General features: G+C 46.4%; 6 protein-coding genes across 6 annotated transcripts; 5 read left to right on the forward strand and 1 right to left on the reverse strand.

Annotated features, from left to right (window-relative positions):
- Positions 1-239: 239 nt before the first annotated feature.
- On the reverse strand, positions 240-4,594 carry PGRI_044340 (ABC transporter B family protein; the record flags this gene model as incomplete). The annotated part of the gene is made up of 10 exons (XM_040792147.1): positions 240-266; positions 316-1,812; positions 1,863-2,035; positions 2,085-2,646; positions 2,694-3,270; positions 3,323-3,924; positions 3,996-4,050; positions 4,101-4,216; positions 4,275-4,352; positions 4,415-4,594. The coding sequence occupies 10 exons, from the start codon at positions 4,592-4,594 to the stop codon at positions 240-242; spliced, it is 3,867 nt and encodes a 1,288-aa protein (XP_040649203.1).
- Positions 4,595-5,116: 522 nt separating this feature from the next.
- PGRI_044350 (transcription factor domain-containing protein) lies at positions 5,117-7,331 on the forward strand (the record flags this gene model as incomplete). The annotated part of the gene is made up of 7 exons (XM_040792148.1): positions 5,117-5,146; positions 5,283-5,380; positions 5,443-5,867; positions 5,921-6,204; positions 6,260-6,745; positions 6,813-7,027; positions 7,088-7,331. The coding sequence occupies 7 exons, from the start codon at positions 5,117-5,119 to the stop codon at positions 7,329-7,331; spliced, it is 1,782 nt and encodes a 593-aa protein (XP_040649204.1).
- Positions 7,332-9,626: 2,295 nt separating this feature from the next.
- On the forward strand, positions 9,627-10,793 carry PGRI_044360 (uncharacterized protein; the record flags this gene model as incomplete). The annotated part of the gene is made up of 2 exons (XM_040792149.1): positions 9,627-9,647; positions 9,879-10,793. 2 exons carry the CDS (start codon positions 9,627-9,629, stop codon positions 10,791-10,793), a joined length of 936 nt encoding a protein of 311 aa, XP_040649205.1.
- A 624-nt stretch (positions 10,794-11,417) lies between these two features.
- On the forward strand, positions 11,418-12,735 carry PGRI_044370 (isocyanide synthase family protein; the record flags this gene model as incomplete). The annotated part of the gene is made up of 3 exons (XM_040792150.1): positions 11,418-11,913; positions 11,994-12,382; positions 12,448-12,735. 3 exons carry the CDS (start codon positions 11,418-11,420, stop codon positions 12,733-12,735), a joined length of 1,173 nt encoding a protein of 390 aa, XP_040649206.1.
- Positions 12,736-14,533: 1,798 nt separating this feature from the next.
- On the forward strand, positions 14,534-18,124 carry PGRI_044380 (Male sterility, NAD-binding; the record flags this gene model as incomplete). Its single annotated transcript, XM_040792151.1, has 8 exons — positions 14,534-14,768; positions 14,829-14,884; positions 14,938-15,345; positions 15,405-15,627; positions 15,680-16,101; positions 16,196-17,129; positions 17,200-17,564; positions 17,627-18,124. 8 exons carry the CDS (start codon positions 14,534-14,536, stop codon positions 18,122-18,124), a joined length of 3,141 nt encoding a protein of 1,046 aa, XP_040649207.1.
- A 2,303-nt stretch (positions 18,125-20,427) lies between these two features.
- Positions 20,428-23,786, forward strand: PGRI_044390 (glycoside hydrolase family 35 protein; the record flags this gene model as incomplete). The annotated part of the gene is made up of 7 exons (XM_040792152.1): positions 20,428-20,562; positions 20,620-20,696; positions 20,762-21,064; positions 21,120-21,501; positions 21,552-21,686; positions 21,739-22,411; positions 22,462-23,786. 7 exons carry the CDS (start codon positions 20,428-20,430, stop codon positions 23,784-23,786), a joined length of 3,030 nt encoding a protein of 1,009 aa, XP_040649208.1.
- Positions 23,787-24,175: the final 389 nt, after the last annotated feature.

Below are 24,175 nucleotides of genomic sequence, written 5' to 3' on the forward strand. Positions count from 1 at the left end.
GAAATAAAGTTGCGGATAATCCCCGATTAGGCTTAGTAGGTATCACTTGAATGATATCTGAAAAGATCACTAAAAAGACCTCTAAAAAGATATCACCAAATGAGGTATTTTAGGTATTATTATATTTCCTTGTTTAAAAATGATACAAATGATAGAAAAGTTGAGGGTAGGTGAAATGAAGGAGTCGAGATAAGAAGAGTCGAGAGGTTGGAGAAACATGAGTCGAGAATTGACTGATTTCACCTATCCAGTCCATTTGCTTGACACTAAAATTTCGTTAGAAATTGATAGTTGGAAAGTGAGATTTTTACTTACCATTTGCCAGTACATCCCCTTATTGCGGAGTAATTCCTGGTGTGACCCCCTTTCGACGATCTGAGACCCATTTCCATTCTGGCTCTCTCCAAACACGAAAATGATATCCGCTTTCTGGATAGTTGCCAGTCTGTGCGCAACCGCGACAATCGTCATACTCCTCCGTGCCGCTAGACGTTCAAGGGCACCCTGGACAAGCTTTTCAGACTGCGAGTCGAGACTGGATGTTGCCTCATCTAGAAGCAACAAGGTAGGTTTTCGTAACAATGCACGCGCTATGCAAAGTCTCTGGCGCTGTCCACCACTCATTGCTGTCTGTGCTTTGATGCCTAGATCTGTGGAGTATCCATCAGGCAGGGATGTAATGAAGTCGTGGATCTCGGCATCAGTACATGCCTGAACCAACTCTTCTTCGGTGTATTCTGATGGGTCGAGGCCAAGGGTAATGTTGTCTCGAATAGTGCCCTCGAAAAGCCGTGGTTCTTGTGCTACCAGCGACAAGGATCGACGGTATGAGGTTGTATCTATCGAAGTGATATTTTCGCTGTTGAGGAAAATATTTCCTTTGTAAGGATCGTAAAATCGTTCGAGCATCGAGATCACGGTCGTTTTCCCGCAGCCCGAGGCGCCGACAAATGCAACGAACTGGCCACTTTCAATGGTGGCATCGAGGCCGGTGAATAATGTTTTCTCCTGCGAAGCATACTTGAAGGCAACCTTTTGAAATTCGATATGAGCCCCAGTTCGAATAGCTGTATCGATCTTGAGCTTTTCAGAGTCCTTTTCGGAATCACTCAAATTCAGACGGAAGTCGAGCATCCTGTTCGCTGCAGCAGTTCCCTGGGCGATATTAGGTCCATAGCTAAAGAATTGGCCCGCTTGTTGTCCGCCGAGAATGATAGACATGTACACAACAAAGAAGGAAACCGGCTCATACTCTCTAGACGCTAGCAGCTGACCACCGTACCAGAAGGTAAGCGCCATGGCGCAAAGCTCCACGCTATCAGAGAAGGCAAACACGAGAGTAGCGAACCACGCTTTGCGGAAAGCTTTCTTTTGCTGGTCTTGCAGAAGGTTCGAGTATCTTTTCAAAATGGAATCCTCCATTGTCAATGCTGAAACAGTGCGGAATGCCTCGATAGCTTCTGCGGCAAACTGGGAGCTGCCGGAGTAAACAGCAGCATTCATCGAATCAAACTCCAGTTCATAGCGAATACGCATGAACGCAGCAAGGAAAACGAAGGGAAGAGCAGCAAACGTAGCCACGAGAGATAATTTCCACCCAAAAGAAAAGGCAATGGCGATACAGCCAATCATGCTGCAGAGTGAGATGACTGGGAAAACACCATTTATCCCGATCAAATCTTGGATCTGCTTGGGATCGGTTGCCAGGCGCGAAACGAGTGACCCGGAGGCATTGTCGTTCAGATCGTAGAATGGAACGGACTTTTTCAGAATGTTTTCAAAATATTCCGTCCGACAAGTGGAAGACATTTCCTATAATACTGTTAGGTCCAATGTATAATTCGAGTATGATATCCACTGACAATGGCGAGTGTGTTGGCTGCGAAGCCAATCGCTGCATAACAGGCGGCAAGTCCAAGAGACAAGACAAAGAACCACAACGACCAAAAATTGGCAGCATCGGTTAGTCTCTGGCCTCTAAAGCTGAACACGTCGATAAGCTTTGCAAAAAGCCAACTCTGTAAAGGGTACGCGCCTGATTAATTGTTAATCGGGATCAAAAGTGTTCGGGTAAGACTACTTACAGGCAGCACCCAAAATGCCGAGTAGTGCTAGAAGGAAGAATGGCCATTGAGTACGCGACTCATACATCAAAAGGCCCACGCTAGTGAAGAAGCCACGCTTTTTGGTCTTCTCGGTCTCCTCTTGCGAGTCCTCGGCAGTAGCAGTCGCATAGTGTTCAAGCTCCTCTTTCAAACCTTCTGTGGCCTCCGCTGTATCATCTTCATCATCTGCAGCGATTTCAAGTCTCTGCGCATTGACTAGGCCCCGGTAAAGGCCGTCCTCCACTGCAAGAAGCTCATCGTGGGTTCCTTCTTCAATGTTCAGACCGCCGCGAAGAACAATGATCCGATCAGCTCGTCGAACGGTGGATAATCGGTGAGCAATCACAATTGTAGTTCGGTTTCTAGAGACGCGATCGAGAGCTGCTTGAACTATCTTCTCTCCCCGAACATCAATCGCACTGGTGGCCTCGTCCAGAATGAGAATAGTAGGTTCTCTGATGATACTTCGCGCTATAGCCAGGCGCTGTTTCTGACCTCCGCTTAATTTCGTGCCGTTCTCACCCACAAGTGTCTCATATCCCTGGAGATCTTTTAGCAACGAGAATGGAAAGTGGGCATTTTACATACCTTGGGCAGCCGATCGATGAACTCATCAGCAAATGCTTCTTTGCACGCATTTTCCACTAATCCAGCTTTCACTGAGTCAGGCTCATTTTCCCATTTGGTACCGATTAACCCGTAAGAGACGTTCTTGAAAATCGTATCATTGAATAAGAACGGCTCTTGTTGCACAAGCCCAATGTTAGATCTCCACCACTTGAGATCCAGCTGCTGAATATTGCGCTGGCCCACTGAAATGCTTCCTTGTTCTGGAGAATACCATCTCTCTGTGAGTGCGACGATAGTACTTTTACCTGATCCTGACGGGCCAACTATTGCTGTTGTCTTGCCTCTCTCAAACCGCGCGTTGAGACCCATGAGAATTTGGGTATCCGGTCTAGAAGGGTATGAAAACTGCACATCCTCGAAGACTATGTCCCCTGAGCTGAGGGCAGCTGCATCGCGGTCTCCGCCAGAAGCAATTCTTTCCGAATCAATTATTTCAAAAAAGGAAGCCGCTGCACTGGCCGCTTTGGAGATCATCATTAATGGCGATGCGATACTACCTAGTACGCTCACTGCAATCATGACCGAAAAGAATACCCTAGAACAGTTTGTGAGTAGCGAAAAAGTAACGCTGGAGGGAGAAGACGTACGTTATGACCGTGTTGATATTCGGTATATGACCCTGCTGGAACAGTCTCAACCCCAGCCAGAACGCCAATGCGTAGCTGGCGTACATGGCAAAGAAGAGAAGACCAAACTGGAGCCCCATAACGACAGACAAGCTCATTCCTCTTTTCCGAGACTCTTCGACCCATTGACGATATTTTTTGGCCAACGGTGCCTCGGCGCCCAGCGAGATGACTGTTCGAATGGAACCAAAAACTTCCGCCGCGATTGCCGAGTGTTTTTCATCTGCTTTGTCCACATTCTGCTGGATTTTGGAAATCGCGGGCAATGTAAGACAGCATACTATCAGAATGAAGAGTATAGCCGAGCTGGTCGCAAGGGTCAGGGCCCATGAATACTTGAAGGCTATGACATATGCGGCAATCAAAAGGGCGAGGGATTGGAACAAAATGGCCAGTTTGTCGGAGATGCTTTGCTGAATGGAGTTGGAAGAAGTCGTGATGGCGTTGACAACTGTGCCGACTGATACTTGGTCCAGTTTACTTAAAGGCTGGGCGAAGAGTGATCCCATGTATTCAAGTCGTAAAGACGCTGAAACTCGAAGGCTGGTAACACGAAAGCAGTACTATGGTGGATTTTGAGCGGGTTAGCTTTGGGGGAAGTACTGCAGTTTCACTTGGGGCATCCTAAGCATACCATTGAAAAGTATGTCAAGACGAATTTCGCGATGAAGAGGTAGACGATATAGAGACTTTCAAAATTAGCCCCATTATACAATGACAACTATGACCCTGCGCTTACCTCAGTCGGCTAACGGAAGCTTTGAATTCGCTTTCGGTTGTAGTTGAATCAGGAAGAAAGTAATCACTGAAGCTGCCGACGAGCTCACCAAAAACGATATTCATGATAGGCAATGGCTGGGGACCGATTAGTAACTTTTTTTGTACTTTGCAACTTGAAACACAATCAACTTACAACACCGGAGGCCATGGAGCATATGAGAGCGACTATTAAAACCATGCGATCTTTGGTGGTCAGGTAGGAAAGAATCCTCTATGTGTTATTAGCGATATATTGCGACGAAATATTCCCTCGGTCTTGGTCTTGACACATACGAAATAATCGCCAAGGGACACAGGTTTCTCTTTCACATATTTGGCATCAAGGTCTCGATCGGAATCCTCGTCGACTTTGACAACATTGGGTTCATCCGTCAAACATGGAGAACGTGACTCTCCCGTCATAGACCTTGTTTCGGTCACAGCTCCTTCAGGAGAATCTGAAGAGAGACCCATCGTTTGGGAGCAATTTCAATGATAGTAGATGACAGAGCTCATCCTAGGAAAAGGATTGATTCGAAGTTTTGTATTCAAGAAAGCCACGCGGCTCTTGTCAACGTATGGAGTACTCCGTACGGAGTATGTACATTGCCTGTAATTAGATCATTTGACAGGATACGAAAATTTCCAGACTAGGCTACTGTGTTTTAAAATAAATGACTTGTGATAGGCCGAGATATCTCAGGTCCTCAATAACGTGGATCAAAATGGGGGTCAAAGAGATGCTTACTCCGTACTTTGGGACCTTTCAGGAGTCATAAAGCTCGGCGAGCGAGGTAGTTCCTAAATAGGATTAGGCCATAACCTAATTTGGACTAGCCTGCGGGGATTCGGGGTTGCCGAGAGTCCGGACCCACTTAACACGAGGAAGAGCCTTGTGACCAATCAGAGTAGAGGCCCCTAATTCTTGGAAGTCCCTCCGGACTTTCGGTCTTTTCACTTTCCCGCAACATCCAGTAGTTAACAAGTGCCACAATAATGAGTACTGGGCTTTTAGCAGCTATTTCGGTGAGAAAAGACTTAACACGTGATTTGATTGAATTCTGACATGAGGCTATCCTAGTGTGGTCGTTGTCAGTCTAAGAAGGTATAAAGTCCTTGGCAGTGTCATCTTAAATGTTCAGCCACAATAACAATTTTCTAGATTCGCTGCAATAGAGTCATACCAAGATGTGAGAGATGTGAAGCTGCAGGAGCTGAGTGTGCCTACCTGTCACGCAAGGCACGAACTAAGAAACAAGGGTACATTTGCCCATAGAGGGTTACTACATCCCTCCAAATTTTGATTAACGAGACTATCACAGGACCGAATTTCTTGAGAAGGGTGTTCTTCTAGAAGTTATCGAGCGCCTCAAGCGCCTAGAGGAGCATTGTGGCTTGGATAATTTCGCGGGAAATCAAGATAATGAGGTCGATTCCATGTCTATCTCTTCTCTCGAATCAGAGAACACACGAAATACAACCCTGCCTGAAACCCCAACCACAATAGTCCCACCCGGGATCCGTGATATTATCAGTCGTATCAAAGATGAAGGCAGTCGATCTATGCTTCTCTCTAATGTCTTCTGTCATCTGCAACAAATTCAATCGTGCTTTCTTGAAAACGAACAATGCTTCTCTGCCATTACTTCCGCCATGTCGGAAATCCAGTTCATGCAAGACACACAGCCCGCGGAGACACGAGAAGAGCTGTCCATTCCAAAAGACCTGGCCAAACAGCTCATAGACTGTAAACAACATCTGCCCCGCGCTTGGTTATTCATTCGTTAACATCCAATCCAGATTACTACAGCTTCTGCCATTTCGAAGGCTTCAAGATTCCTCTCGAAAAATCATTCCTAACTTCAATTCCTGATCTACTCGAAATACCCCATGTTCAACTAGATTGTACCTCCCAAATCATCTATTACACCATTCTTTTTCAAGGCATCGTCACAAGGCCAGAGGCACTCCCAAGAAGAGGTGCCTTGGTTCATATTATATACCAGAAATGTATTTCTCTCAGCGAAGACTGGCTGAGAAATATCAAAGATACCCCAGTCGACTTCTTCGCAGCATTGTCGCTGGTAAGAAAACCAGATACTTTTTAATACCACACCAATGAACTAACAATATTAACAGATGTCATTGTCCCTCGAATGTTGCAATATCGATTTATCCTGGAAAGCCCTCGCCCAAACATGCAGGATATCCAAAGCCCTAGGATTTTTCTCCGTGGATGAGACACCCTCCGAGGGAGATAACCAACTTCCCACAGGGCCGGAATCTCTCCCACGCGAGGCAGAAGTAGAGCGGAATCGAAAACGGTTTGAATTCTGGCACATTTTGCGAACGGATTGTCTTTTTCGCATGTGTTACGGAAAACCAGCCCTCATCCCGGCAGGATCGTGGAAAGTTGATTTTCCCGACCCAACTATCACCGGCGTCGACAATGAGGCATCCCGTTTCATCCAGATTCACTTCATCGCTTCTATGCGATTGACGCTCATTGTGATGAAATATCTTGATTGGGTTGACAAAGGAAAAGATCCTGATCCCGTCTCCCATGATGCGACAATTGACAGTTTTATCGACGAGGTTCAGCTAATATTATCGGATTGGGATGCGGTACGTCTCACACCAACATAAAAACAAAAGTGCATGAGATGTTCATTGCTAATCTTTCACTTTAAAGGAGGGCCTTCTTCAAATGACTACAAGTCACCTCGATATATGGTTCTGCGTCGATGTACTATTCAGCACTTACAAAATGCTCATCATCCTCTATCAATCGAAAAAATGCAACCAGAGTCACATCTTACCATCCCAAGCTGTGGAGATATCCAGAAAATCCGTGAAAATCTTCCAATCTCTCCTTGCATCCTCGGCGAATGCGTTTTGGGGCATCAGGTATGTCAAACATGCAACTTACCGTTCCTCGTTTGCGCAATTGATTAACTATTCAAATAGTCTCTTATTATTCCACCAGTTTATCCCCTTTTTTGTCCTTTGTTTGGACATCATTGGAAATCCTGACCACGCCAATCTCGAGGAGGATCTCGTATCCATAGGTTGGATTAGCGATTATGCCGAGATGGTCATCAAGGAACGAGTCGAGCTCAAGCCAGTTATGATCATCATTAAATCTATGGCTAGGGCTTGCCAGCAAACGAAAAATGATAGGCTAGAGCGAGCGGTAGATGCTGGGGCATAGGGATGGGGCAAAGAAAGCATGGCATCGGAACATAGCGGGTTAAGGAGAGGGCAAGAGTGGCGAAGATGAATAGAAGTGCGAGAGAATAATAGAGTCATATTATCTCACTTTAAGCAAGTCACCCATATAGTAATATCACCAAAAAAATTGGACTTGCAGGGAATCGAACCCTGGACCACTCCCATGCTAAGGGAGTATTATACCACTAAACCACAAGCCCAAGCGGTGAGATGATAGATAGCGTGGGAGAACTATGTGGGGCCGAAGCAAGGCGACATTCATGGAAACACTGGCGTCACGTCCAGCCGCAGTTCTTGTTGACCTAGTATGAGGGTGCTAAAATGAGAAGGGAATGATGTTGAGGGTTGGAAGATACGAGGACTGTAAGGGGGATTTTGAGGGTCGGACGGATACGTCATCATTACCTAGGTACAGTTCAGTGGACATGGATATATATTTTGCATCGCCTGTAGACCAGCTGATGGGTCTGAATTCCTGAATAAAGTAGAAAGTTCAAAAAATATCAAGAATTGGGATGATGACGTCTTCCTCCACTATAAAAACTTATTTCTGCGCTGTACAACACTGCCATCAAGTGATAGATCGTCCCCGACCTGTTAATACATCCGGTAACGGGGTATATGAGAACCACGAAAGGCACCTACCGACCGCTTCAGAGACTATAGCAGATCAAGATGTAGGAAAGAGACAAGTTGTAAAGAAAAACGCAAAGAAGCCGCCTAGCCGCGGTAATTGGTGGCGGGAGAGTGAGTACGGAGGAAAGCATATAGAAAGGAACAGTAGTGCAGCCAACCCTATATTTTAGCATCAGTCTCCCAATTAGGATCAATAAAAGGATGTCTAAAGATTTTCCGTCATATATGAAATTTATGCATATGCAGATGCAGTGTATATTTTAGATAAGACCTGCACGACCGGTTAGGTGTCCGCTACGTACACCCCCCTCCACGCCACTCCAACCCCCCTGCCAGACCCCCCGCCAATACAGTCATATTTCACGAGTATTTTCACTTGGGTACTTCAGAAAGCCAAGGACCTACTCTTTTTCTGCCGATAGAAACCTCGTATTAGAAATCCAACCCTAATAACTAGTATGCCAGCCCTCATATTTGATAACCTCCTCTACACGGTGGTGCATAGTCTTAGCTCAATTAACAAAGTGGTGCACTGTCAGATTCTCCCATGCATACTGCGCTGCATCTACCAGCTTTGCCCAGGTCTCCTCGTTATTTGGTATCTCTCGTAACCAGGGTCTTACCGTAAGGGCCTAGTTGAGGCGTTTTTAGGCGTAGAGAGGTATTAGATATAGTCGATTCATCTTCCGCCACCTTCGAAGGCCTATCTTATACATTAGACGCTAGAATCTAGATTGAGGTTGCTTTAACCTTACAATCAACATTAGCAAGTAGGTCTTCATAGGTAATATTAGGACGGGATTAGATAGTATCGTACACTCGGTCTCGGTCCTCCTTAGTAAGCTCCTGTGGGCCCCTAGGGCGGGGTAGTGAGATACTATAAGAGCGGTTGAATTCCTGGCGTAGGGTATAAAGGATGGTTGAGAGAGGGATATTTAGATAAGTATACTTCTTGATGGGAACGTTTAAAGGGATAATGCCTGACCAAAAGGATAACGCGCTAAACTACTTTAGGCTTAACTTACTATACAACGCACTAGGGTCTATAATATGCTAGCTAAATTAGGGATAGCGTGTTGTCCTTATCTGTTATGAAGTTGTCCTTTCAAACATTCCCCTTGTTGATACGCTTAGCACCGCATTTTGCTAAGTGTTTTAGCACATATACCCTCGAGAACGTATGTTAGAAGTTCCGAACCGGGGAGCATGGTAATAGAGAGAGAGAGAGGAGGGAGGGCATTTTATACTAGTAGGAATAGGCAGACGGTGTAGGGGCGGTCAAAAACTCGAGGTACCGGGTGCGAATACTTGTGAAACGCCACTGTATATTAACGTATTCTGCCGTATTTTATATGTATCAACTACACATAAATGACAGGTGTACTTTTGTAATAAGAAATTATTCTAAGAAGTTTATATTTATGGTATAAAAGATGAGCTGTGGGGAAATGGATTGATACAATTTAAATATACATCATGGATGCCACTTATCACTTTGACCGCTCTCAGAGATAAATACTATATATGCATTTAAGGTAGACTGTGGATCTCATACAATCTTCAATTTAAGAAACTTGTCTGTATATCCTCAAAATATCTGCCAAATTCTGATCTAATCGTTATAGAAAATAACAGCAAGATGCTCCCCGTGCAGTCACACGTACGCAATGCATGTGATGCCTGTCATAAAAGAAAGATTCGTTGTATCATGTCAAGAGGCGGGGGATCTTGCATTCACTGCGAGGACAGGGGACTGCGCTGTTATTTCTTGCCCCGTTATAGGAGTGGAAGACCCAAAAGGCCGAAAAGTGACCCTTCGGACCCATCGCACGACGTGATGGATTCGCATACAACCTCTCCGGGGAGTATCATGAACAGTAACTCCCTTTAGCCTACCGAAAATACTGTGCCTAGTGCATCAGCAAAAAGGTCTCCTCCAGCAGCCGATAGCAGCAACAATGAGGATCTCTTCGTGTGGGATTCTCATCAGGACTTCGCAATTCAGACGGAGCAGCACAGCTTCGACTTGCAAGACTCAGACCAGCCGCTAAAGTTTCCAAATGTCTTGAATGGCGCTCTCCTTGACATACACCAACCCACCTTTCCCAACTTTACCAATCAAACCAGCCGTTCCTTTATAAATATGCAGTCCGAAGACTTACCAGACGTTACTTCACCATCACCTTCGGGCATGCAAACTTCCGTGTCGTCAACAACTTCCCAACAGCCATCTGACCGTAGCGACCCTCTGAGCGCGACATCCAAAGGCACCAGATTTGTTAGCTTGTTAGAACATTGTGCGAGACTTCAGCGTCATATCATGACGATGGAAGAGGATGGTTCCACGATCTCCGACAAGGGTACATTATCAATGTCGAAGAAAATCGGAATATCAAATGGTCCATTACGGGAGATGTTAGAAGACATCGACGTTAGCTGCAAGCTCATGTTTGAGATGTGTGACGAAGGAACTTCGTCCAAGTCCACTTCAGCGCAGGTCAACTCTCCTCCGGATTCGGCATCCATATCTCTTATAACAACTGTTGCCTTTAAAGTTTTTCAAATCTGCGATATCTTGTTTAATGGCCAAGGCCTGAAAATTCATACTATTAAGGATGTGCTTCTACAAAAGCGCCTCGACTTTAACATCACTCAGGCGGGGATTGTGACATCTCGAATCGAGCACTTGACCCGGGATAACAGGCAAATTTCGCAGGAACTATTAAGAAAAGCTGTGCATATTGAGGAAAGATTTACTAGCCAGCGTGGGGGCAGCTTTACGGACATGGGAAAATTTCGTTCATAGCCTATCAAAAAATATTAGTTGAAGAAATCCAGCTTGTATAATTCTCTATCACAAATTCAACCAAGGCTGAACGCCCACTTGATTGTCCACCTACGTTACCTATACCTCTATATCGGTCTATATAAGCCTGTAGTACAAACGCTTCTAGTGTAATGAGATAGTCACACGTCAAATCATGATTAGGAATGAATGGTCCGCTCAGAGTGTTACACATTATCGAGATTTGCATCAAGTATGAGACCAAATGTGGCTAAATACGGGTAAAGTATGTATGTTTCTCATCATTTCCTATTTTAGACACAACACGGAGGTCTACAGAAATCCTCCGCGGCCCGTTTACAACCCCTAAGGAGAATTCCAAGGAGGTTTTATCCAGGACTTGTTCCTCTCACCAAGTCGCCGTGGACGATTAGCTCGGGGGACTTTGTCAAGTTGTCCATGAAGTTTGCCAAGGCTACCCCTTTCAGCTTGGTAGTATAAAATCGCAGTTCATGAGTATGGTACTGCTACACGACTCGCTCTACATACTTCAACCCTGTCCCTGCTTTCTCCTACCACGAAATTACACCATCAACTTTCTATCTATCCCCGAATTTTCAATCAGCATTATATCATCATTTCAACATGTCGCCCAGCTTGACTGAAGCCATCCCTCAGGGGCACATCTCAGAGAAGAAGACCGTAGCCACTTCTGTTCAAAAGATTCAGCCTGAAGCAGGACCTGTTCTAGAACCATTTTCGGCTCCGGCTCTAGTCGATGGCGTCTTAAGGGATACCCAGGAGGTTGATATTCACACCCAAACCTCGGAAAAAATCCTTGCTGTTCTCAAGCCATACCACCTAACCAAGTCGGTTGATGTGAATGATCGCTGGGAACTGGGTGCTATCAAATTCATTTCTGTGATCCGCAACTTCGTCAGCAAGGGACAAACGGTGCAGATGTGTCTGCCCGCCTTTCCATGGAAGTCTGCCAACAAGGTCTATAAGGTGCTCGGCACGCTCCCTGACAAAGCCGAGGAGTTGGCCCTGAAACGCTTGAATGGCATATGCGAGGCTATTGGTGAGGTGTATAAACCCGGGGCAGAGCTACTTATTATTTCGGACGGGCTTCTTTACAATGGTAATACAGTCTTGATTTATCATGTTCTCTCCCTGCAGGTGAGTACTAGTACTGACTGATCATCTTCCCCACATTTCTAGATCTCTTCACTATCCCAGACCGTGATGTTTGGGCATATGGTGAAGGTCTGCGGGCTCTTGCTGCTGAGAGTGGCTGCACCCACATTCGCTTCACTCGTCTCAAGGACCTCGTCAACATCCCGAACCTCCCGGATAAGCTGGAGGAAATTACATACATAGCCAATGCTTTGAACTTCCGACTGGCACTGCTGAACCGGTACGGCAAAACGGACCTTGACGTGACAAAGGAGATAGCCGAGAAAGATGACACACGGCTGACGTACTGTGGCTACTCGCGCTTCCTGGAGAACGATCTCCAGTACATCTTCAAAGTCGGCGGGAATATGAGCCGTCGCAAGTATCGCAGGGATGTCAAGTATGTGGCGAAGCAGATGATTTACCGCGGATACGTAAGTTGGCTCGTTTGGCAGATTTACAAATCCCAAATACACCCATGGCTGACGTGATAGTACAGGCGTTCGGAATGGCAATAAATGAGAACTTCCCTGACTACCTCCGTCTCAGCATCCACCAGTCCACGGGCGAACACAAGGTCTCTATCAACTTGTTGCCGACAAAGACTTCTTATACCACCCCATGGCACTGTAGCGTGGCGTTGCTAGCTGACGGAAGCTTCACTAGCGGACCAAAGGGTGACTTTGAGGATAATCCCAAGTTTGAACTTGTCTATGAGAAAGATGGACGGCCGAGTTATTTCAGGGAAATGGAGACTGGGGCTGTGGAGGATGTGGACGATTACTAGTTGTGCCCTTGGGAACTGTGAACTTTTTATTTGAGAACATATGCTTCTTGAATATTTTATGTTTTTTGACTTATCAGAATTCAGAAATGCCTTTCTTTCTACCACTGTCTATTGCAGTCCAACATCTATATAGTAGCATAGAACGGGACGGGCGGGATGGGAAGGGAAGGGAAAATTAGTAGAGTGTAATTACGGAGAGAAGTTTGGTAACGTATGGTGTATTATTTCAGTCAGTAACTCAATTAGGTAGGCAAAAAGAATTAGGGGCCCTACTACTTTGGCCTGTTTTGTAGACATCGACCGCACCCTCCCGACCCTATCCACCGATCATACGCCTTTGATCACACTCTCAGTGCTGGCTCCTTCAGTAAACTGGTCAGCCCCGGTGTTTGCACGGGCTGGATCTCGAAATCCCCGTCACTAGCCCGCGCTCTATTCGCAGCGGGCGCCAGCATTGCCGGTGGTTGTCAAAGCCAGTTGGGAGCTACGGTCGTGGCCCAGCCCCTGGCCACGGGGCAGCTCACGTCGCACGTCTGTAACACACTGATCCCAGCTTACACACACCGGAGCCATCTCATGGTGACCGTGGTGCGGGAGACATTAGGGCCGCTAGGTGTGCGGATCGTGGAAGATAGCGAGGGCAGGATAGGAGGCTATTCCCTCTGGCTGAAGCTACAAGGGCAATTAGATGGTAGGCTTGTTGTGAGAACATTTGCAGAGCAGGAAGCTTTGGACATTTTGCCTGGTGAAGCCTTTGAGGTTCTTGGTGATACGATTGTTAAGCTTTCATCGTATTTACGGTTGTGCTTTTCATGGTCCGATGAAAATGATCTAGTTGACGGTATACGACGCCTGGGGGAGTTATCTGTGGACTGACTACTCGAGCAATTTGGGAACGGAAAGCAATGTACTGGTGCAATGCAATCAATTTCGAGAATATAGCCAGCTAGATATGGCCCAGTCCACACACTAAATACTGCACTTGTACATCTTTGCGGTTTCCAATGCATAGTTTTGTCAGGTTTTATGCATAAGAAAAGTCTCGCAGAGACCAATGTTGAGATTTACTATGTGTATAGGTCTCATTGGCATCTATTTGCCTTTTCGAGAAAACTACCGTCACTGTGAACAATGCTAGAACTACCTAAAGCAAAATATCCAAGTTATAGAGATCCGAATGCCTTGCGACAGCATAATCTTGAAGGCAAATCACACAGAGAGAGAAAGATATGAAGAAATTGGATGGAAATTGTGAAATTTATGAAGGGATAACTAGAGTATGCATACCCCCAAAATTTAGCAAGCAAAGGTCTCAGTCTGTTCTGGGCTAGCAAACAGCATATCACCTGGGCAAACGGTAGGGATTAGGCTCAACAGATCTACTTAATGAGGTAATGCAAGGAAGTAGCCCAGACTGCAATCTTAGCATCTTTGCATAGATTCAAGAATGCAGTGAGGGCGATATGTTTCTCAAAATGAAAAATGCTGAAATAATATGGCGTAGCATAACCAGGTCTAGACTTGATGTGTCTGTTGAATTTCCACTGGGGCGGGGGATTCCCGGCCTTAACATCAGGATCGGTCATATTCCGCACGAAATTCCCAAATAGGTAATCCTCCGTATCTATAATCCTTCCATACAAGCCGTCGGTCAATTTGCGTCATCCTCAAATTCTACATACTGGCATTGATACTATTATTTCCACTTTTGTTAAAATCTGTATAAAGACATTGCAGTCAAAAGGGGCTCCTATTTTGCTAAGCATTGGAATCTAAGCAAGCTCCAGCTTTTCTCAACATGGCGATCAATAAGGACTATGGCAGACGCCTTATTATCACAATTGTGGATGAAATGGCTCGTGACGAGCCAGAGCAGGTTGTATACTCGCTCGCAATTTCGCAAGATATTTCCAAGGGACTCCGGGATATCAGCGCTCGTGACTTCGCAAACGCAGTGAACAGAACTGCCTGGTGGCTCGAGTCCGAACTGGGGAAGGAATCGCAATTTCCAACGGTTGGGTACTTTGGCCCTCGTACGTCTAGAATAAGTTGAATAAGTTGGTTTATACCAATATACGCTAACACTGAGCTAGGGAACGATTTTCGATACATATTGCTTATTTTTGGTTGCATCAAGGCGGGATACAAGGTATGCATAAGTCACCAAGTCTTTTTAGAATCTATCATGGTAATGTTCTGTAGGCGCTTTTACCATCTCCCCTCAACAGGATTGAGGCTACTATGGCTGTTTTGAATGCGTCCAAATGTGACATATGGGTTTCTCCAAAGGAGCAGCCGGAAATGCTGCCTGAGCTCTTATCCCACCGCTCAATGAAAGTAATCCAGATTCCCGAAACTGATGAACTCTTGAACCCGGAGCCGGTCCCAGACTATCCATATAACAAAACTTTCCAGGAGGCTGCCAGCGACCCTTTTTGCGTGTTGCATACCTCCGGATCGACCGGCCTTCCCAAGCCCATCGTTTGGAAGAATTCCCTTCTCGCCACATTAGATGCCACACGCCTTTTGCCAGAAAGTGATGGGCGCCCTCCTTGGACTGTCATCTTCGAAGGAGGCGATCGGTTCTACTCAGCATTTCCCCTCTATCATGTGAGTATCTTGTTTTAAAACTTTTCGAAAAAGGAAGTCGAAATAACATGAGTTGCTAGGCCGCAGGATTGATCATGAATATCTTGGTCAGGGCTTTTTATCGTACAAGCAATGTTATTGGGCCTGTGGGTGTGCTCTCAACAATCAACCTCATTGATTCCCTTATCGACCACACGAACATCAAAATTTGGAGTATCATCCCTTCCATAGTAGATGACATTGGCGAGACACCTGCTGTCTCTACCAAATTCACAAGTGCAAAAATCATAATCGCATCTGGCGGTAAGAAACCTGAATTCCCCAGAGTATACCGTGTTTGCTAATCAGCAAAAAGGCCCAGTTACCCACGCCAGCGCCAACAAAGCGACCAAAGATGTTAGAATATGCAATCTCACCGGTACTTCCGAGGGCCTTTTCCAAGGAAGTCTCCTCGTAGAACGCGAGGACTGGATATACTTTTCCTTCCACCCCTACGCCGGATTTGACTTCAGAAAAATCGATGAGGGTATCCATGAGCACTGGGCGGTTCGCAACGAGGAGCGCGCGGCCCTTCACCAGGGAATTTTCCATACATTCCCGGATAGTAAGGAATTGACCTTCAAGGACCTGTATGCACCACATCCCACAAAGCCAGATTTGTGGATTTATAGAGGGAGAACGGACGATATGCTCGTCTTGTCAAATGGAGAGAAGCTTCATCCTGTGGCTATGGAAGCAATTATCAATAGCCATCCAGCAGTCAGCGCTTGTCTTATAGTAAGTATAAATTGCTGAACCTTAGGTGTCGGCTTTTGCACTCCTCGCAAAATGGTATGATTCAGTCCAACCTTGTTGCTAATGAAATGGACAGGTTGGAACAGGCTACACAATGACCTCTCTTCTTGTTGAATTAGCAGTTCCCGAGCCATCATCCACAGAAGAGCGTGACGCAATTTTGGATAGCATTATGGAGAAAGTCCATGCTGCAAACGCCGTTGGGTCTAAGCAGGCACGCCTATTCCGGGAGTACATTTGGTTTGCGAAGCCTGGCAAACCGTTCGTTCGAACCGACAAAAACACCGTCAAGCGCCGCGACACAGTTATCTTTTACGAAAAAGAAATCGAACAATTTTATAAGAGCATAGAAGAAGACGGCAACCTTGCAACCAACATCGACGTCACCTCCCTTGCCACAATTTCTAAAAGCATTCACGATCTTCTCGTAGATGCTTTACCTGAGGCCAAGGAAATCGGTCTAGATGTTGACCTTTTTTCTGTCGGTGTCGACTCCCTTCTGACTTTCAGTATCTCCAACTCCCTTCGTTCGGCTGTCGGGAAGCACAATGTCAGCAAAGAGAAGAAGCTAGCCGTAACCTCCAGATTCGTGTATAGTCATCCTACCATCAATGCACTCGCAGAGGCACTATACGATCTGGTCCACAACAAGACGAGGGGTGCCGAGACTGCCATCGATTTACAGAGAAAGAGCGTGGACAGATTCCGTGCTAAATATACTGCTGGCTTGCGGAATGGCCACACTGTAATTCTCACAGGAAGTACTGGTTCTCTTGGGTCTTACTTGCTTGAATCGCTGCATCAACAGCAGAGCGTGAAGAAAATCTACTGTCTCAACCGGGCAGAAGATGGAAAGGCAAAACAGACGGCCGCAAGTGAATCCCGAGGACTAACTACGGATTGGCCATCACAGAGGGTCGAGTTTATACAGGTCGACATCTCCAAACCAAACTTTGGACTAGCGGCGGAGATTTACAACACTCTCCTGGAGCAGACAACGCACATTATTCGTGAGTATCCTTCTCTCTACGTATATGAAGTACTACATGGTTTAGTAACTAACAAAACTCGTCTCGGCAGACAACCAATGGCCCGTAAATTACAATTGGGATATCGCCTCTTTTGAGCCTCACGTCCGTGGGGTCCGACACATGATCGATTTCTCGCGTAGTAGCAACCACAACGCATCCCTGTTCTTCGTATCTAGCGTCGCTACCGTTAGTCACTTGAGAACAGATGGTGCCGTTCCCGAGAAATCAAACTATATCCCAACCACGGAGCTTGACGGCTACGGTTCAGCGAAGCACGTGTCCGAGCTTATCCTCGATGATGCTGTGGCGTTGTCCGGTGTGAATGCCTCCGTCTGTCGGGTGGGACAGATTGCCGGACCTGTGTTACGCGGAACAGAAAAAGGCATGTGGGGGAAGCATGAGTGGGTGCCAACGGTATGAAGATCCTCAAAGTACACGCGATAGCATATTGTTGCTAACATTCTGTTGTGGCATAGTTGATTGCAAGTTCCAAGTACCTCGGCGTCCTGCCCTCAACGCTAGGATCTCTGAGCCGGGTGGATTGGATCCCCGTGGACCTTCTCGCCGACATCCTCGTCCAACTAGCTGGTGTAGCTACAGATGGAAGCTCTTCGGCCGCTACACACACGTTGCCCGTGTACCATACCGTTAATCCCAATGCCGTCAACTGGGCGAGCCTGGTCCCAACGGTAGCAAAGCACCTTGGCCCATCTGTTAATATTGTGTCATGGGCTGAGTGGATGGGTGCTTTACGAAATTCCAGAGGCAGCGCCACGACAGCAGTGAGCTTGAAGCAGAACCCGGCGCTGAAGTTGTTTGATTTCTTCGATTCGGTCGCAAAGGCGGCTGAGAAGGGTGAGGAATGGCCTTCTTTCGAAACAAAGGAGACACTGAAGAAGAGTCCGAGAATGGCCGAGGTCAAGGCAGTTTCCGAGGAATGGATGGAGTTGTGGTTGAAGCAGTGGAAGTTCTAGTTCCTTTGTAGTGGATGAAAATAATGGCCATTGAAGTTGGCGTGATCTAGTGGACTAGAATTATATCAATTATTACAATTGTTTTTATCATTTCAATGATTAGTCTACACGCCCTTATCATAATGAGATATATTTTGAGTACTTCTTTTCAATCGCAGTGACAAGTGTGTTGGGATACCATAATAATTTGCACTGTGGATTGTAGGTGCACTAAAGGGGCTAGTTAAAGGGCGGCCGTAGTATCTTTTCTTACTATCATCTTTCATCCATTCATTTTCTTGAATCAAGGGTGTCTATAGTGCTGAAACCAATATGATGAAGATGTAGAAAATATTATTTTCCCTTATAATACTCAAAAATATTCCTTCCAGTATTAGTTGGTCTTATGGTCTAGCGGTTATGACTGTGGATTTTGATTTCCTTGAAATTCTTCCACCAACCCCGGTTCGAACCCGGGTAAGACCTCTTTCTTTTTTTTTTGTTTTTTTTTTATCTATAAAAGCGATGGTTATCTGGCGTCCATATAAAGGAAATTATCGTTTACTTCTTAGCCTGGGGTCTGAATTACCTGCTGAGCCATTTATAATATGTGAATCTACCTACCCTAGGCGGAAAAATGATTGGAATATAGTATGTCGTTTCGCGGAGTATATATCGCTAGTTTAATATCGCACAGAATAATTGCGGCACAAACTAACCTATTTACAAAAACTAGCTTTTCTATGATAGTAGATCTCTGGCATCTCTAGGTATCCCCGGAGACGATGAGTTATGGAGAAATATATTGTGAGTGAGTGGTATGGGCTGTTAGCTGCACGTTATGTAACCATTACTATAAGAAAATAATATAAATAGTCCTTGAAAGCAACACCTAATATGAACAGACTGATTTGATTTGATCTGGTATAGAGTGATAAGAACAATATGACGGTGCCGAGAAAACATTGGTATATGATTGAAGGCCTCTTGGTGAAAGAGGAGATGCAGATATACTACTAGATTTGAAGGTTGCTTCTCTATGTTGTATCGGGTATGTAACCGATCATCCACGCTAACCGTAGTACGTACAAGATCTTCTTATAACACTATCAATTCCACGAGGATCTCAGGATCTCAAGATGACCCTCCGCTTTGATGTCAGCCTCTGTCCTGTTCCTCCTAGCACTATCTAATTTGAGGACATGCTAACTTTCCTAGTTTACCGTACCTGCGCCAATGCTAGCGAAGGACTTTTGACACACTCTTTATCCAGCGACAGCGAAAGAACTCAAAGTAGCTTAGTGAAAATTGTATCGCAATATAAAGAGCATGTCCGTAGTCCTTCTATCATAGCTATTGTTAAAATTGACTACCCAAAGATCATTCACAGTAATATTACTATACAACATACATTTAGCATTAGCGATGTTGCGTTTCTAGGGCTCCTAGATGACTATACAAATATATCTTAATACATAGTAATTCTTGTGTCGTCACCTGACCATTAGCTGGTCTTATGGTCTAGCGGTTATGACTGTGGATTTTGATTCTTTAAAATCTTCCACCAACCCCGGTTCGAACCCGGGTAAGACCTTTTATTTTTATTTTTAATTATTTTTGTGGTAGAAGAAATGTCTGAGATAATAGGGCAAAAGGTAGCTTAGAACCGTAGACTAGAAATTATTGATCTATTCCCGTGTCAAATTCGGCATTTACAGGGATGTTACCTGTAATGAACAAATCCCCCATCGGAAGCACAACATCAGATGTTAGATCTGCCATCTGATATGTGGAAAAATCGGCCCCCCAGGGGATCTTCGGTCCGGTTACCTTGTGAGGTTGGGGACAACCTTGGAAGCAAGGGTCCATTAGTCCGGGACTTTTGGTTATAACCAACTTATCCCGTGAAATGGGCTGGATTTGGCTAGGTGTGCTTGCTATTGAAGGTCCTAGTTTTACCGAACTATTAGAGTCCTCTTATTTTGTGTTAGTGAGAATATCTCCTCCGCAATATCCAACGTCCTTAGCACGGCCCCAAGGTTTATACCATAGTGGACCTCCCCGCATATGCAACACGGAGCTTCCGGGGGACACCCTCAATTTGTCTGAAGTAACGAAAGGTCTGGCTAGGAAAACGGGTCATTGTTACGTTAGTACAGCAATTGCATGTTGCCTTGATTCGTGTCAATGATGTCCCGAGTCTCCGTATATGAATAGCGTAACCCCTACGCAGGGAAACCGGACTTGACTTAAAGTGCTTCTTCCTCCTGTTCCTAGCACCCCGCTTCACCCCGCTTCACCACTGCGTAGACTGTCGAGACAGCATGAAGCTCTTGTCCTCCTGGGCTATTGCCTATCTGGCAGCCCAGGCCGCTGGTGCTGCCATCAGCCATTCATGGAATGGGTATACTATCACCGAGCACCCCGATCCAGTTAAGCGGGATTTGCTCCAGAAACATGTATGTTGGGTTTGGATCTTGGATTCGGATGGTTGTGTTGATGAGTACATTGTATAGGTCACTTGGGATGACAAGTCTCTTTTTGTCAACGGTGAGAGAATCATGATCTTCAGTGGTGAAATTCACCCATATCGGTAAGTTAATTGCATCGTGTAGCTGTTTCTTCAGGGGTGAATTATGCTGACCAAGATTCCTACAGTTTGCCTGTCCCATCTTTGTGGATTGATGTTCTCCAAAAAGTCAAGTCTCTGGGATTCAACTGTGTTTCTTTCTATATCGACTGGGCTCTACTGGAGGGTAAGCCGGGCCAGTATACTGCCGAGGGAATCTTCGCTCTAGAGCCATTCTTCGACGCCGCTAAGGAGGCTGGTATCTATCTCCTGGCTCGACCTGGTCCCTACATCAATGCTGAAGTATCGGGCGGTGGTTTTCCGGGTTGGCTTCAGAGCGTGAATGGAACTCTGCGAAGTGGTGATGAGGACTTCCTGAAGGCAACGGACAAGTACGTGACCCTACCAAATGCACTAGAAGCATTAATACTGACATCTTTAAACTAGCTACATGGCCAATGTTGCCGCAACGATGGCCAAGGGCCAGATCACCAATGGAGGACCTATCATTCTTTTCCAACCCGAGAATGAGTACAGTGGCGCGTGCTGTGGATACGAAGATTTCCCAGATGGAGCTTACATGCAATACGTGCAGGACCAGGCTCACAGGGCGGGAATTGTTGTTCCTATTATTAGCAACGATGCCGGCACTGACGGTCACAATGCCCCTGGAACTGGCGAGGGTGAAGTGGATATCTACGGCCACGACAACTACCCTCTCGGCTTTGACTGCTCAAATCCTTCGACCTGGCCAGCGGGAAAGCTGCCCACTGATTTCTATAAGATACACATGGAGACGAGTCCTGCCACCCCGTACTCTTTGGTCGAGGTAAGCTATATGGGATATCTCCGTGGATCATCAATCTAATTATAGTATAGTTCCAAGGTGGTGCCTTCGATCCATGGGGAGGTGCTGGGCTCGACAAGTGTGCTGCCCTCCTGAATCATGAGTTCGAGAGAGTATTCTATAAGAACAACCTCAGCTTCAGAGTCGCAATCTTCAACCTGTACATGGTATGTTCTGGCCCTCTCATTATACTCATCAATGCTGATATTTTATTGAAAGATCTTTGGTGGCACTAACTGGGGTAACCTGGGCCACCCCGGTGGTTACACTTCCTATGATTATGGTTCCGCAATTACTGAATCCCGCAACATCACCCGTGAGAAGTACAGCGAGCTGAAGCTGATTGGCAACTTTGCAAGAGCGTCATCGGCCTACCTTCTATCAACACCAGGAGAGTTGACCACTTCCAAGTACACCACCTCGTCTGATCTGGCCGTGACTCCCCTGCTCGGGGGCAAGAATACTGCTTCTTCCTTCTTTGTTGTCCGTCACTCCGACTACTCGTCCCAAGCATCTGTCGACTATAAGCTCAAGGTTCCTACCAGCGCCGGTGAAGTGACTATTCCCCAGCTTGGCGGAAGCCTTACTCTCAGCGGCCGTGATTCCAAGATTCATGTCGTTGACTATGATGTGGCCGACACTAATGTCCTCTACTCTTCTGCCGAGGTCTTTACCTGGACCAAGTCTGGTAAATCTAAGATTCTTGTGCTGTACGGAGGCCCTGGCGAGCACCATGAGCTAGCTGTCTCTTCCAACTCGAAGGCCTCTGTTATCGAAGGGTCATCGTCGAGCATCACCACTAAGAAGGTGGGCAAGGCTGTTGTTATCGGCTGGGATGTCTCCACCACTCGCCGTATCGTGCAGGTGGGTGATCTGAAGATTGTTCTTCTGGGTAAGTGCTTCCTCAAATACCACCCTAATCGCAACTGACTAAACCATCAGACCGAAACTCTGCCTACAACTACTGGGTTCCTCAGCTCCCAGCCAAAGGCGAGAGCCCTGGCTATAGCACCCAAAAGACTGCTCCCTCATCTCTGATCGTCAAGGCCGGATACCTCGTGCGAACTGCTTTTGTGAAGGGCAATGACCTTCATCTCACTGCTGATTTCAATGCAACCACCCCAATTGAGGTACTTGGCGCTCCGTCCAATGCCAAGAACCTGGTTATCAACGGCAAGAAGGCGAATGTCAAGGTTGACAAGAACGGAATCTGGTCCACCAGCGTCGCTTACACGGCACCGAAGGTCGAGCTTCCAACCCTGAAGAGTCTGAAGTGGAAGTCCATTGATACTCTGCCTGAGCTCCAAGCCTCGTACGATGATTCCAAATGGGTTTCGGCAGACAAGCCCACCAAAAACAGCGGCCATGCACTCAAGACTCCAACTTCGCTGTACTCCTCCGACTACGGCTTCCACACCGGAACCCTCCTCTTCCGGGGCCACTTCGTCGCAACCGGCAACGAGAAGACTTTCTCCCTCCAGACCCAAGGAGGCAGCGCATTTGGCAGCTCCGTATGGCTGAACGAGAACCACATAGGATCATGGAGCGGAATTGGCCCTGACGCCGACCACAACGGAACGTACAATCTACCAACCCTGAAGAAGGGCAAGTCGTACGTGTTCACCGTGGTCGTGGACAACATGGGCCTAAACGAAAACTGGATCGTGGGCGAAGACCAGATGAAGCTCCCTCGCGGTATCCTAAACTACGAGCTGTCCGGCCACCCAGCGAGTGACATTGCCTGGAAGCTGACCGGCAACCTGGGCGGCGAGGATTACCTGGACCAAGTGCGTGGCCCGCTCAACGAGGGTGGTCTCTACGCCGAGCGTCAGGGTTTCCACCAGCCCAAGCCGCCGACTCAGAAATGGGAATCCGGTAGTCCCTTCGAGGGCTTGTCAAAGCCTGGAATCAAGTTTTACACTACAAGCTTCGATCTGGATATGGAGAAGGGCTGGGATGTTCCTGTGTACTTTAATTTCGGGAACAGCACCTCGTCGCCGGCTTACCGTGCTCAGCTCTATGTCAACGGGTACCAGTACGCCAAGTATGTGAGCAACATTGGTCCCCAGACGAGCTTCCCTGTTCCTGAGGGTATTCTCAACTACCGGGGTACCAACTATTTGGCCTTGAGTCTGTGGGCGCTTGATTCAAAGGGTGCTAAGTTGGAGAGTTTGGATATGGTTCATACCACTCCTGTGCTGACGGCGCTGGATGAGGTTAAGCCCGCGGGCCAGCCTGAGTACGAGAAGCGTAAAGGGGCTTATTAGACATTCAATTGTAAGTAGAACAATTCAGTATACAATACTCCGTAGTAGAGAATGAGCTAAGCCCAAAAATATACCATAATACGAATATGATTCTCTTAATATAAGCCAAAATGTCCAAAATGTCCGAAGTGACAAAAAAGTAGGGCATCTCCACATCTCCCAGCCACCCCCAGCCTCCTCTTATCTACTTCGTGACATTTGACATTTTACGGACATTTCTTATTTCTTGCGCTTTTACTCCGTAAATTTATCCCTAATATCTTCAAATCATTGTACTCCGTATTCCTAAAATCCACACCTCTGACACCGCATGTCACAAAACTCTACAAGCGCATCTCAGCTCACAAGCTGACCTCAACCCATTCGCTCGAATCGAAATATCCAAACCC

The sequence above is a fragment of the Penicillium griseofulvum genome (assembly GCF_001561935.1).
Source record: "Penicillium griseofulvum strain PG3 chromosome Unknown contig_90, whole genome shotgun sequence".
Classification (NCBI taxonomy): domain Eukaryota; kingdom Fungi; phylum Ascomycota; class Eurotiomycetes; order Eurotiales; family Aspergillaceae; genus Penicillium; species Penicillium griseofulvum.